Source organism: Nothobranchius furzeri, chromosome 13 (genome assembly GCF_043380555.1).
Source record: "Nothobranchius furzeri strain GRZ-AD chromosome 13, NfurGRZ-RIMD1, whole genome shotgun sequence".
In the NCBI taxonomy this organism is placed as follows: Eukaryota; Metazoa; Chordata; class Actinopteri; order Cyprinodontiformes; family Nothobranchiidae; genus Nothobranchius; species Nothobranchius furzeri.
In genome coordinates, this window is record NC_091753.1 from 55,794,345 (window position 1) to 55,809,124 (window position 14,780).

At 47.5% G+C, this 14,780-nt stretch overlaps 2 protein-coding genes across 6 annotated transcripts in view; both read left to right on the top strand.

Moving 5' to 3' along the window:
• Window positions 1-238: 238 nt before the first annotated feature.
• On the top strand, window positions 239-8,808 carry LOC107379914 (segment polarity protein dishevelled homolog DVL-3). 2 transcript variants are annotated; one of them, XM_070543651.1, is made up of 15 exons: window positions 243-386; window positions 475-655; window positions 1,799-1,868; window positions 2,037-2,170; window positions 2,266-2,496; window positions 3,027-3,123; window positions 3,232-3,301; window positions 5,054-5,193; window positions 5,283-5,359; window positions 6,245-6,312; window positions 6,392-6,472; window positions 6,542-6,676; window positions 7,233-7,400; window positions 7,820-7,993; window positions 8,073-8,808. In XM_070543651.1, the coding sequence occupies exons 2-15, from the start codon at window positions 492-494 to the stop codon at window positions 8,393-8,395; spliced, it is 1,932 nt and encodes a 643-aa protein (XP_070399752.1). In that variant the 5' UTR covers window positions 243-386; window positions 475-491; the 3' UTR covers window positions 8,396-8,808. The 2 variants fall into 2 exon arrangements, with proteins under 2 accessions (XP_015806360.1, XP_070399752.1); XM_015950874.3 differs by having other exon boundaries at window positions 239-386; window positions 6,392-6,676.
• Window positions 8,809-10,030: 1,222 nt separating this feature from the next.
• The window catches only part of LOC107395542 (olfactory receptor 52K1), an 82,268-nt gene continuing 77,518 nt past the window's right edge, over window positions 10,031-14,780 (top strand). For 3 of the 4 annotated variants that reach the window (XM_070543659.1, XM_070543658.1, XM_070543660.1), the window contains exon 1: window positions 10,031-14,410. The gene's annotated coding sequence lies outside the window, so the exon portion shown is untranslated. The remainder of the gene's footprint in view (window positions 14,411-14,780) is intronic. The other variant, XM_070543657.1, reaches the window with a different exon arrangement.

Genomic DNA, 14,780 nt, shown 5'->3' on the forward strand with positions numbered 1-14,780 from the left:
AATCTTCTCTGGTAACGGCAGCATGAACCTGAAAAAGAGTAATGTTCTAATCTCCAGGCAGATCGGATTCAAGATCCCAGTCAAATCGCAACCCTCTTACTGGAAATTCAAATATCTGGTTCTTCTGGGTTTCTACTGGAGTTCTCATGTTACAAAAACACGTTTATCTGAGCCTTTTCTATTCGGTTCACCTGCATCTCGTCACCTCGCGGTCTCTTGTTTTGAAGGATGTAAACGGAAGATGCGTACCATATTCCGTACGCGGTGACGTAGATAGAAGGAGACTGAGTAGACCTGCAGCAGCTGTATCAACACGTCTGGACCAGAAACTGGTGGGAACCAGCTGCAGTCTCGGGGAGAGTTCAAAGAACAAGTGAAGGAGACAGGTAAGACCGTCACGTCAACAAAGAGCTGGACACGAACAGGTGCGGCAGGTGCATCTACCTCTCAGCATCCCTCTCCGGGGCCACGCAGGGCTCCACTTGTCCGGGATGGCGGAGGAGACCCGGGTCATCTACCACCTGGAAGACCAGGAAACCCCCTACCTGATCCGGATCGGCGTGCCCACGACGCGCGTGACCCTGGCGGACTTCAAACAGGCCCTGAGCAAACCGAACGTCAAATTTTTCTTTAAGTCGGTGGACGACGACTTCGGGTGAGTCGCATGATCGAAAGTACCGCTCAGTGATCAGAATCCCAACTGATGGTGGTGATAATGGAGGTTGTGATGATGATGATGGTAGTGATGATGATGATGATGGAGATGATGATGATGATGGTAGTGATGGAGATGATGATGATGATGGTAGTGATGGAGATGATGATGATGATTGTGGTTGTGAATGGAGATGATGATGATGATGATGATGATGGTAGTGATGGAGATGATGATGATGATTGTGGTTGTGAATGGAGATGATGGTGATGATGATGATGGTTGTGAATGGAGATGATGATGATGATGATGATGATGGTAGTGATGGAGATGATGATGATGATTGTGGTTGTGAATGGAGATGATGATGATGATGATGATGGTAGTGATGGAGATGATGATGATGATGATTGTGGTTGTGAATGGAGATGATGATGATGATGATGATGATGGTAGTGATGGAGATGATGATGATGATGATGTTGGTTGTGATGGAGATGATGATGATGATGATGATTGTGGTTGTGAATGGAGATGATGATGATGATGATGATGATGGTAGTGATGGAGATGATGATGATGATGATTGTGGTTGTGAATGGAGATGATGATGATGATGATGATGGTTGTGATGGAGATGATGATGATGATGATTGTGGTTGTGAATGGAGATGATGATGATGATGATGATGGTTGTGATGGAGATGATGATGATGATGATTGTGGTTGTGAATGGAGATGATGATGATGATGATGGTTGTGAATGGAGATGATGATGATGATGATGATGATGATGATGGTTGTGAATGGAGATGATGATGATGATGATGATGATGATGGTAGTGATGGAGATGATGATGATGATTGTGGTTGTTAATGGAGATGATGGAGATGATGATGATGATTGTGGTTGTTAATGGAGATGATGATGATGATGATGATGATGATGATGGTAGTGATGGAGATGATGATGATGATGATTGTGGTTGTGAATGGAGATGATGATGATGATGATGATGGTTGTGAATGGAGATGATGATGATGATGATGATGATGGTAGTGATGGAGATGATGATGATGATTGTGGTTGTTAATGGAGATGATGATGATGATGACGGAGCTGATGATGGTGATCTGTTCTAGGGTGGTTAAAGAGGAGATCAGTGACGATGACACCCTCCTGCCGTGTGTTAACGGACGAGTCATCTGCTGGGTCAGAACCTCAAACACACCAGACTCAACTTCAGCTATTCACACACACACACACACACACACACACACACACACACACACACACACACACACACACCATTCAGAGATAAATCTCTCTCTCTCTCTCTGGCCCGGTGATCTAGACATAAATTTTGTCTTTTCTCTCCAGGTGGTGTCATCGGACACCTGCACATCAGATTTCAAGGGGTCGGACATCCAGTCTGTGGCCACGCCCTCTAGTGTGGCCCCACCCCCCATTGAAAGGACAGGTGGGATCGGAGACTCCCGACCTCCATCGTTTCAGTTAGTACCTTAGGACACTCCTGCTGTACTCTGTATAGTACTACTGTAGTAATTTGTTCTGCTGCTGACAGGAAGTGATGTCATTTGTGTCTCAGTGCAGCAGCTGTGAGTCGTGACGACTCGCACCCTTCAGTCGTTTCAGCATCGGAAAAACTGCAAGGAGGCGTGGCTGCTGCCTCTGCAGGTGGACATCTGAATGGACATGTCCACCAAACGTCTGATGAGGTGGTGGGGCCAGTAGGTGGCGGGGACAGCTCCTCCACCCAGCAGAGCAGCGAGTTGGAGACCACCAGCTTCTGCTCATCTGAGGAAGACTCAGGGGGAAGGTGGGTTTCTTCAGCACTGAGGGGTTCTGGTACCAGCACACAAACGGTACCACTGGGACTGTCCCGGTTACCTGTAAGCCCCCCGACTGTCAGACTGTGACATCAGCAGAATGTGTCACTGTGATTGGTCTGATGTGAATGACACACAGTTACCTGCCTGCAGGCCTTCTTCTTCTGCTCCAGTAAACCCGTTCAGCTTCTGTTGCAGCCCTGCTGTGATTGGCTGCTGTGGGTCATGTGACTGGCGAGGTTTTTTTGTGCTGCAGATAAAAACTTCCCTCTGATCTGGGAGCAGAGAGCATCTGTTCCTTCCTCGCTCTCTTTTCAACGCTGTTTATAAACAATAAACAGCTTTTTTTCATTGATTGGATTTTTAACAGGTTTGTTTGTGAAGGTTGACTTTTGACATCTCTGGATTGGCATTAATCTGTTCCTTTAGTGTTTTAAGTTGTTTTTGAAAGCAAGCTGAAACTTTTTTTACGCCTTTGATCAAGAATATTTGATTTATTTCTTGTGTGATGTCACACCAGGTTCAGCCAATCCACAAAGCTGAGCAGCTTGTCGCCACGACTCATCAGGAGACAACGGCGGCGCCACCGGAAACCCAAAGAATCTCGGATGGAGAGGGTATACAAACACACACACACACACACACACACACACACACACACACACACACACACACACACACACACACTGATGTGCCACACTGATGTGTCCTTTCCTGTCCATCAGTCCGTCTCCTTCAGCAGTGTCACCGACTCCACCATGTCTCTCAACATCGTCACCGTTACCCTCAACATGGGTGAGTACGGGCCAGGTCACACCTGGACCAGGTATCACACTGGTCCTCTCAGTTACAAGGCCTGTAGATGTCCAGGGGTCTCATTTATCTAACACTGGTAGAGTCCTTACTAAAACGTACTTAAGCTCAGCAAAAACAGTGTACTTACGCTAAGTAGGTTTGTGATCTATCAAACATGGAGTACGCACAGCTGCACGCAACCTCCGCTTCATAAATCGGAGACTAGCGAGAATGTTTTTCAGCTGCATTTCAGTCACATCCCGCCCTCACCACGCCCACTTGTTTATGTTTATTTACGTAGCAGACGCTTTTATCCAAAGCGACGTACAATTTATAACCTAAAGGGCATGTTGTGATCTGTGGGGGAAACCAGAGTACCCGGAGGAATCACGCATGCATGGGGAGAACACGCAACCACGCAGAAAGGCCGCAGCCGAGTTTCGAAACCTGCAACCTTCGTGCTGCGAGGCAACAGTGCTAACCACTGCGCCACCATGCAGCCCTTACTGCCATAAATAGTCAATGCAAAGTGCCTTGTGGATCTCATGCATGTACATAAGCCGGCCGTTGCAGCGCTCCGCCAATGACATGGCGCCCGTAGATCAAGGCAGATCAAGGAAGCGCTATTTCACAGAAGCAGAAGTTGAGGTACCTGTGGGTGAGGTGGAGAAATGAAAGGAAGTACTTTTGCAAAAAAAATAAGAGAAAATCCACGGAGTGGCGCAGCGTTGCTGAAGCCGTCAATGTTGTGAATTCTTCAGAGAGATCTGTGGCAGATATAAAAAAATGGTCCAATCGGGATTTGATCCCCAGACTCCCGGGTGAAGGTCACGCGCGCTAACCAGTCACCCAAACGGAGATCTCCCCTGTCCGAGTTGCCAGAGTGCATTATTAATCAAGTCACAGTGACAGGATGCACACTGTCACAGACGCATGACGTTCTGTTTCAATCTGTCCCCCTGCTGATATTCTGCGCTTCAGGCTGCGTGCGTGTGTGTGTGTGAGAGTGTGCACGCATGTGTGTGTGTGCGCATGTATGTGTGTGCGTGTGTGGGTTCTTGTTCTGTGTGAAAACGAAGCGGTACAAGTGATAATGCTGCAGGATTTCATAATTTTATCTTCTCAGCAGCAGCACTGCAGGTGCTCTCCATGTCCAACGTGTGTGTAAGCCAGGTCCTTAGGCAACTTAAAGTTGCCACATTTTTCCACTGTTTTCTTTCATAAGGACAAGGGCGACGGTGGCACAGGAGTTAAGCACTCGCCCCGTAATCGGAAGGTTGCAGGTTCGAGCCCCGCTCAGTCTGTCGCTGTCGTTGTGTCCTTGGGCAAGACACTTAACCCAGCTTGCCTGCTGGTGGTGGTCGGAGGGACCGGTGGCGCCTGTGCTCGGCAGCCTCGCCTCTGTCAGTGCGCCCCAGGGCAGCTGTGGCTACATCATAGTTCATCCCCACCAGTGTGTGAATGGGTGAATGACTGGTTGTGTTGTAAAGCACCTTGTGGGGTTCCAGGACTCTAGAAGGCGCTATATCAAATACAGGCCATTTACCATTTACGCAGTTTTCCGACCCCGTTTTGTGCATAAGCAAGCTTGATAAATGAGGCTGGTCCAGTAGAACCTTACCCCGTCTCTGAGGTTCTGCTGGACTGCAGCCTGAGTGGTCCCTGGCCAGATGAGACCATCTAGATCCTAGTTTTGGTTCTCTGGTCAGAGCAGCTGAAATGTGTATTATGTTTACCCTCTGACCTTCTCAGAGCGGTACAACTTCCTGGGCATCAGCATCGTGGGTCAGAGCAACGATCGCGGGGATGGAGGTATCTACATCGGTTCTATCGTGAGAGGGGGCGCCGTTGCAGCCGATGGACGCATCGAGCCAGGAGACATGCTTCTGCAGGCACGTTTGCTTCCAGAGACCAAAACCAGAATGTAACAGAGAGTACCAGAAATTGCGGTACAGGTTCTAAGGGTGGTTCTTGTTTGCAGGTGAATGATATCAACTTTGAGAACATGAGCAATGATGATGCGGTCCGAGTTCTGAGAGACGTTGTCCACCAGCCAGGGTGAGACACGTTTATTCTCTTTGTCTTGTGGGGTGCTTCTGAACTTACAGGCCTGAGGGATGAAGCCGGTCCTGGGTGGAGCTGAAGCCGGTAGAGAACGTTCATGTTTTTGGAAACAGGCTCAAGACCCATCTTTTTAGCTTAGCTTTTAACTGACTACTATCTCTTTTAACATTAAATTAATTAATTAGTTTATTTGTTTATCTATTTATTTTATTCATTAATTGTATGTATTCTTTCTTTATACGTGCTTTTTAAACAGTTTTTTACTGTAGATTTACGATCAACATTATTTTAATATCTATATAACTTTTTATGTTACAATTCTCATTTTAGCTCTTTTGATTTTATATTTTAACCTTTTTCCAGTGTTTCCTCTGTGGGGGCCCTCTGCCCCAGGGGAGGTGGTCGGCTGTGGCGGCCTGGGTGCTTTCCAGGTGTGCCCGGGTGGAGGTGGGGGTCTCCGCCCTCCCTGCCCTGGGTGCCCTGTGTCGGTGCCTCAGCTGCTGCTGTGGATCTGCTGCTGTCGGGGCGGATGGCTCCCCTGATGGCGTTTCCTTATCCTTATCTTAGCTGGTCTGGCTCATCTGATCTCAGTCAATTGTTTTTCCATGGGGGGAGGGGGGCATGTATGTATGTGTGCATGTGTGCCAGAGGATGAGTGTTGTGAAGGGTTTTTTATTGTCAGACTGTTTTAAAAATTCTGGGGATGGGAGGGAATGTGGGGCCTTTTTAATTTGTTAAGCACTTTGAGTTGCATGCATTGTAGGATTAAGTGCAATATAAATAAAGTTGATTGATTGATTGATTGATTGATTGATTGATTGATTGATTGATTGATTGATTAAGATGTTAAAGCTGAGCGGTGTATTTCCCGTCTTTCAGGCCGGTGACGCTGACCGTAGCAAAGTGTTGGGATCCGAACCCACGAGGCTGCTTCACGCTGCCCAGAAGTGAGCAGTCAGGTTTAGGGTGAGACATCATGTCCTTGTTTTTGTGTTCACACTAATAGGATGTCCACTCACCCCACAGGTGAGCCTGTCCGACCTATTGACCCCGCTGCATGGGTATCTCACACCGCCGCCATGACTGGGAGGCTCCTCCCACATTACAGTATGTCGTCGCAGCCCATCTCTTCTGTCCCCTGTACATCACACATCCACTCAGCTTTGTCTTCCTCAGGTGTCCACGAAGACCAGCACCTGAATGTCCACAGCGACATGACAGTGATCGTCAAGGCGATGGCCAACCCAGAGTCAGGCCTGGAGGTTCGAGACAGGATGTGGTTGAAGATCACTATTCCCAACGCTTTTATTGGTAAGACCACCTGAGTCTGGACCCTGACCGGATCTGGGAATCTCCTAAAACCTTCCTCTGACCTCAGCCAATCAGATTGCTTGTTATTCCTACTAATGTAAAAGTGATTCAGACAGAGCTTACAGAGCAAGTCACCCCCCAAACAAACTTTTTTATGCTGATAAACTATAAATGACTGTCTAATCGTGCTGTGGACACATGTCGTCAACAATTTGGCACTTTAGTGCATCTTAGATAAAATTTTAATGTTCTGTCAAACTGTTAGTGTTGCGCCCTCTTCAGGTTAAAACCCTGCACTACATTCAAATTTAAATCTGCCATTGCTATTGGCTAAGAGGTACCCTATGACGTTAGCTGGTACCATATGATGTCACAATCCTGCTGTGAGCCTGTGTGTGTATTTGTTAGTGGCTCCGCCCTCTCGGTCTGCCAGGCAACGCCTCCTTGTGGCACATTTATCAAACAGGAAATGGGAGCGGAGTTAGACTCTGGTAGGGGGTGACTTGCTCTTTAAGTTTCTCGGAGACCAGCCTCTAACCACAGCTCTTCTGTCCAGGTTCTGATGTGGTGGACTGGCTCCACCGTAACGTGGAAGGTTTCCCCGACCGCCGCGAAGCTCGCAAATATGCCGGCAACCTGCTGAAGGCTGGCTTCATCAGACATACCATCAACAAGGTCACGTTCTCTGAGCAGTGCTACTACGTGTTTGGAGACCTGTGCGCAGGTGAGGACAGGAACCCCAGCCCACAGGTAACCCAGAAGTAGGGCTGGAGTGACCATTAGATAGATTTGGTATCAGGTTTAAAACTACAGTTCACCTCCTGACCTCCAGGGGCAGCACTGTTTGTTATTGTTTACTAAAACTGCACACAGAAGCAACTCAAACGTGGATCTAAAGGTGGATCAGAGAGGAACCTTATCACTTTACTCCAGATTTAGATAGGTGTCCCCTCATCTCAAAGCTGCAGTCCCAGCTCGGGCCACTAGGCGGAGACAAACAGCTTGTCTTACATCTTCAGATGTGCACCTGGTTGTTTTTAAAAAGTAAAAACCATCTTTCAGGGTTCGGTAACTCTGATCCAGAGATTTAGGTCCAGGATGATCCTGTCTTTGTGGGATTTCTGATCCTGTTCTTCTCCTTAGACTTGGGCTCCATGTCTCTATTAGACGACGGAGAGGGACCAAGTCAAAGAGGAGGATCGGACTGCAACCCTTCGGCCTTCCCCTACCAATACCCCATACTTCACCCCTACAGCTCCCCTTACCCCCTCCACCAGCTGCCTGCCTTAGGTGGGGAAGGGAACCACCACAGTGAAGGTAAACGATTTCCTTCTCCATGTACAAATCAAAGTTATACTTTACTAAACGAGTACATTAAACCTTCGCTGATCTTCAGGTGTTCACAGCAGCCAATCAGAATTCAGTGATGACCAGAAGGAGCGAGAAGATGGAGGAGGAGGAGGAGGAAAAGATGGAGGGGGAGGACAGCTAGAATTTGAGACTATAAAAGAGGAGGAGAGCTCTTCGTGTCAGGCGACTGACTCCCTGAGTGACGGTGCTCCCCCTCGTCTTCCATCCTCTCATTCTCGTCTTTATGGTGACACACACGTTCTGCCTCCTCTTGGAGGTCAGAGCTCCTCCGTTCCACCACAGATCCCCCAGCAGTCTTTCCACCTGGCCATGGGACACCCCAGTGACCTCTTTGTGGATGTCATGTGAACCTGTAATAATGATGTCACATCCTGTTAGGTGGTGGTTCTGTACTTCTACCTGCAGCTGAAACTATACCATGTTTCTGAATTCATTAATGTTTCTGATCACTGTGAAGAAGGCCTAAACCCCACAAAGACCTGGACTTGGTCTGAACCGATCCGTAATCCAGGAGCCGTCTCCTACAGCCCGTGTGCCTGCTGCTGGGATTTAGCCACGTTTAGCCGAGTTGACTGGAAACTGGACCAACAACCTGGGGACTGAAGGAGGACCGGTCTACTTCCAGAGTCTTTCTGTAAACACAAACCAGGAAGCAGGAAGCAGCCAGGCTTCAGGCTGCAGCGTTTCTAGGTTAGATCAGTGATGTGTCCTCTCTGTCCATAGAGACTCGCTAACATCTCAATAAACATCTAATTGGTTGACTTTGACCTCTTTTCTTCTGTTGTGAGCTGAAGCATCAGCTGCTGCTCCAGTGACGTAACGCAGATCAGAACTTTGGAAAGCCATGAGGGTTCAAACTAACAAAATCTTTTCAAAACTGAAGTAAATGTTACTCTTAAATACACTGCTGCATGGTTAGGATTGGGGCTGGAAGCCCCGCCCACTCACCTGAACCAATCAGGTGTTTTTTTAAGCAATATTCCAGCTAAACATGGATAAATGAACGTTCAGCAGACGGGTGAGAACTATGTATACCAGTATGAGGGTCCTTGTGCTTGCTGGCCAAGAATTTTTGTTAGGAAATAAGACAAAAAAAAAAGAAAATTGATTGTTTCCTGATTTCAGATGGTAATCAGGAAGTTATCTTTTTTTTTTTTTTTAATATATATTGGTTTTCTTATTTCCAAACAAAAGGCAGCCTATCTTCAGCAGCCGGAGACTGCTGGTGGCTATCTCCTGCAGTCTCCGGACAAAAGGTGATGTACACCCTGGACAAGTTTCCAGTCCATCGCACTAAACCACTTTTCACTTTTTTTTTTTTTTTGCTGCAAAGATGGAGCGCAAGCGACAGGTGGATTGGTGCTGCATCTGCTGTGACGCGGGCGCTGTGCCGATCTGCTGTGGTGAGGAAAGAGCGGAGCCAGAAGGCAAAGCTCTAGATTTACCGGTCGATCTACGTTCTTACCCTCACCTTTGGGTAGCAGCTGAAATGAGTTTTCTCCACAGGATGCCTGGGCTCCCCCTTGGAGATAGGGTGAGAAGCTCATTCATCCGGGAGGGGCTCGGAGTAGACCCGCTACTCCACATCGAAAGGAGCCAGTTGAGGTGGATCAGACATCTGGTCAGGATGCCTCCTGGATGCCTCCCTGGTGAGATTTTCTGAGCAAGTCGAACCGGGAAGAGATCTAAAGTTAAACCCAGGACACGCTGGAGGGACTATGTCTCTCGGCTGGCCAGGAACGGCTTGGGATTCCCCCGGACATGGACGTAATTTTGGGGGGGGACATGTCCCCCCCACTTTTTCCAAAGTCAAGTTTTGACCCCTGCACTTTTTACCATCCAAAAACAATATTACGCTATATTAAATTGACACTGGTTGAGCTCTAGGACCAAGCGGAAAACAACAGTTTGTGTTGAAGCCTGTTTCCCATTAGAGCATACTGCAAAGATACCCATCCCCCCCCCCCCCCCCCGTGTCCCCCCCACTTCTTAAGTGAAAATTACGTCCTTGCCCCTGGAGGAGATGGCCCAATTGGCTGGGGAGAGGGAAGTCTGGGCCTCTGCTTAGGCTGCTGCTCCCGCGACCCGACTCCAGATAAGCGGCTGAAAATGGATGGATGGATGGATGGAAGTCACTGCTGCAATCCAACAGGCAATCCTTTCAATTTGACACATTTTTCAAACAGGAAGTGTGGGTGGAATAAGACTCTGGAATGGTGGCTATGAAATTCAAGTTGGTGGTTGCATTTTATGCATACCAGCATCCAATGGGGCGGCTATTTTTTAAGGTTTCTGAGCTTTGCAAACTGGTCTGTTTCTGGCCCCTTTAGGCTTCCATGCGCATGAGAACGAGGCGCGAGGACGGCGGTGCTGTGAATGGGACGCGGCCACAGTCATGGACGCAGCCAGCGGCAGAAGGGCGGTGCTCTGAATTGGACGCGGCTGGTTCTGCCGCCGACATCTTGCTTCCGACTGGACGAACCTCGGTGGGTCTCACGGTCAGTCGTCCCGGTGAGGAGACGGCTAGGCCTCGCAGAGGAAGAAATACACAAACCCGGTACTCAGCAGCTGTTCACGGACGGCGAGGACCCGGAGACCGGACCCACCGGAGTCGGTTTGTCCGTCGTTGCGACTGCAGCCGTGGACCGACCGTTGGACCGCCGCTAGCGGCTAGTAGCCGAGCTAACCCCCGCTCTGGTCGGCCCTAAAATCATACGTTTAAGCCCCGCCTCGGTTTTCAGCGCCAGTTCTTTTGCTGCGAATCGGACTGTAAGACGGACCGGATCAGAGGAGTCCGAACTCCGGTTCGGCCCTAACAGAATGAGTTAGTGACATTTTTATTCGTGGTTTCGCCTTTTTACGCAGCCGCACAATCGGTTCCGAACCGTAACGTCCGTGACTGGGCGGAACCTTCAGCCGCCGTGTTCCGGTCCTCAAGGTACCAGTCAAACCACTACCGACACGAACAAGGGCGTCCTGCTAGTCAGCCCCGAAAGGACCGTTGAGTCCCCCGGTACCGACTGGAGAACAGACTCCGCCGACCAGAGAGTAGTTCGGTAAAACGGGCTTCGTGCGGTTAAAACCGGAGGATTGTGGACCGAGTTCGGAGAGCGGATTGTGCAGCGTCACTCGGATCCAGGTGATGGGTTGGTTCACCAGAGCTCATTATGGGATGTTTGCCTGCGGATCTCTGTTAAACAATAAAATAATAAATGACATAAAATCAGTGAAGCTGCGACAAAAATCAAGAATCAGTAAAATTGTTCATTTCTACGTAAAACGGGGGTTTTAAACCTTCTGTAGTGAATAACATTTAGAGTGATGGATATAAAAAGATGGTTGCTATGGAAACCTCTCGATCATTGCCGGACTGAGCGTATATCTAACGGGAGTTGTGGTTCTGATCGGTTCAGCCTGTGGGTCTCAGGGGCAGTTATTGGACAGGAAGTTTTAAACAGCTGTTTATCCGCCATCTCTGGCTCACTGAACATCTGTTTATGGTGGTTCTGTTAAGAACCAAGTTCATCCAGAGCCCCAGTTAGTTCTCACACGGACCAAGGACCCAGGCACTCTGGTTCTGGGCTGGATACCATTCATCATCATCATCATTGTGGATGAAACAGAAAGCAGGAAGTTCTGCCAGGACTGGTCCTGATGAGGGTTCCTCTGCTGTGAGTGGGGAGAGCCTCGCTCCAACATCTGTTTGACATGGCTTTGATCCTGGTGACTGATGTGGCTCCTCCAACTGCTGACTGAGTCCGTTCCTAGGATTCACACCCGATCAGAGCAGGACCACCACCTCTTATTTATACTGTGTGTTTATGTATTAGTTTTATTTGGGGTTTAGACATTTTTATTTGAGGCTTTTAGAACCAACGTTTAATTTTTCTTGCGCCAAAGAACAGAAAATATTTTGAACCAACCTTTTCTCTTTGGTGAGCAGCTGGTGACGCTTCCTAAAACCCAGGACAGGAAGTGGGTCGGCGGTGTCAGCCCACCGCTCTGTGGTTTTTTTAGGTTTTGATTTTTGTGGTGTCAGATGAGAAAATCAAAACCTAAAGAAAGTACAGCGCCGTGAGGATGTCCTGTTCCGGTTCTGGCCGTGGCAGATCGGTGCCAGGGGTTCTGCAGCAGGAAGTGGGTCCAGTTCCGCATGATGATCACGTCACGTTTCAACCTCATCAGCTGTTTTCCAAACTGGATCAGGAAGTTCCTCCTGATGACCGCAGAAAGTCCAGTCAGAACCACCAGATCCGAACTCACGACGCTCCTGTAACACTGAAATGTAACCGCCATCCACTCAATTCCAGGTGTGTGTGTGTTGGGACTTGAAAGTGAACTTCTGTTATTGGTTAATGATAAACAATGTTATTATATTAATAAAGTTTATTTTTGACTCTGACATGTTTCTCTTAAAGCTGCTTCCTGTTGATCATGTAAACACACTTTCAGCTCTTTGAAACTGCAGCCAATCACAGGACAGCTGCTGACATCCCTCAGGAGTGTCACCTGGTTGGGTTTCAGGACCTTTGACACTCCCAGCCAACATGACCACATTTCTATGGTTTAGAAAATGTTTCGGTTTTAGTCTTTGATCAAAAATACAACATAACAATGGTTTGCAGGATTGGGCTTACCTGGACAGGTGCCACCCAGCAAGGTTTCTATTAATAAAACTAGAAAAATGAGATTATGATGCAAAAGTTAATTTGTCAGTAATCCAGCTCAGACTGAGAGACCATCTAAAGGCTCAGGAGCCCTCTGCAGGTGTTCTGGATTTATCAGCTGATTAGAACGTGACAATTTGAGTCTAGAAAACTGGAACATTTTCACAATATTCTGAATATCAGAGATTTTGCATATTGGGTTTTCATCAGCTGTAACCCACGCGTGCTTTGCTAGGGTTAGGGTTTATGTCGGGGGTGTTGTTTCTCTGCTCCAGCACTCTTGATTCAATGGTTGAGTCACCTGTTCTGCCGCTTATTGAGCTCAGCAGACGCCTGTTAATCACCTGCTCAGGTCAGATGTGTTGTAGCAGGGAAGCCACTAAAACATGCTCAAATAGCAGACCAAGGCATCGGGACCCCTAGTTAACACAGATGTGATGTTAAAGAAACATGACCACCTGTTGGGCACCTGAGAACAGAACAAGTATTACTGTTTTCACCCTCAAAGGGAATGAATGCATGTGAATCCTTAAAGACCTGCTAACTCTAACCCACAACTCTTAAAATGCTGTAATGGATGATAAATTCAAGCTGGAGAACGTGTCCGGTTTTAATGCCAACCAGAGAAATATAAAGCTCGTGGGGAGCGTGCGTTCGCCTTTGCTGCTCCCAGACTCTGGAACGCACTCCCTCTGGTGGTACGCCAGGCTTCCTCACTGGCACAGTTTAAATCCAGCCTAAAGACAAATTTTTAAAGGGACTTTACGGACTTTTGAATTTTTATGGTCGCAATTGCCTCCTCAGGCCAAAAGCGTAATGGCAGCTTCACGGTGGCGGCTGGCCAGTAGAGGGCGATAGGGCGCCGCCCTCCCAGTTTTCCCCAGTGTTTTTAATTTTTATTTAAAAAATAAATAAATAAAATTAACAATAATCACATATTCTAAGTTAATTGTGTGTTTTGTAACAAAAATAAATCATATATATATATAGGTCTCTGCCGAGCGGTGGAGGCTGTAGGCTGTATTTGAATCGCCCAAACAGGACGGGACCAGCCGTCCAATTGCTGACAAGAAAATCAAAGGGTAGGAATAGGAATGTATCCAATCAGCGTCGACGTTGTTTCAGAAGCATGATGGGCGATAGAGCTACCGCCAAAGGATTCGTTGGTGTTTGGTAGAACTCGGCAGAGTCGTTTTGGTTGGTCGTGACGCAGATGTAACATGGACGCCGCCGGTGACTACAACCAGATACCGGATACCGGATCTCAGCAGCCACTGAATTCAGTTCGGTCTCTTCTCCAGTATCCGTTCGAGAGGAGAACTATGGTGGAAAAACTTAATGTCAAAGAGCTTGGACCAGATCAGCCCGACGTAAAGATAAGCCAGCAGGACAAGGAGAGAGGTAAACTGTACACACGAGGCTTCTCCCGAAATTGGTACACCAGGAAGGCTTGGCTAGCTGGATGCAATCACGCTAATGCGTTATTTTGCTTTCCGTGTTTGTTATTCAAAACGGCTGGGACAGATAAGGCATGGATGAGTCAGGAGTTACAGACGTGAAACATTTTTCTGAGAAGGTGAAGAAACACGAGTCATCCCGGGCACACATGGACAACAACACGGTGAAGCTAGCCATGCTAGGCAGAGCTAACGTTGCCATGCAGCTGACAAGGGAACAACAGCAGCTGGGTGCAGAGGTAAGCTGTACATTACATTTCTGTGAACAAGACAATCAGAATCAGAAATCCTTGGTTGTCCCACAAACCGGGACATTTGTTTAATAACATGTACATTGTTTAATGTGCAATAACTGTAAAAACTAATTTCAACACACATACTTATTATACATATTTAATCACGTAAATGTGTATTTCATGTAAATTTGTACATACATCAATCTGATTCCATTTTACTTGTTACACTTCTGCTGCAGCAAACAAATTTCCCAGCTTTTGGGACAATTAAACATTTCTGATTCTCAATTAGATGTTTTTACCTCAAATGTAAAAACATCTGATTGAGAATCAGAAATGTTTTATTGTCCCAAAAACTGGGAAATATGACATT

What these genes read in the sequence shown, in the direction of transcription:
- LOC107379914 (XM_015950874.3), top strand. Translation starts at nt 492, where the DNA reads ATGGCGGAGGAGACCCGGGTCATCTACCACCTGGAAGACCAGGAAACC. An exon ending in CACCGTTACCCTCAACATGG is followed by an intron (nt 3,302 to 5,053) that starts GTGAGTACGGGC and finishes TGACCTTCTCAG; the next exon opens with AGCGGTACAACTTCCTGGGC. An exon ending in CTGCTTCACGCTGCCCAGAA is followed by an intron (nt 6,313 to 6,391) that starts GTGAGCAGTCAG and finishes CTCACCCCACAG; the next exon opens with GTGAGCCTGTCCGACCTATT.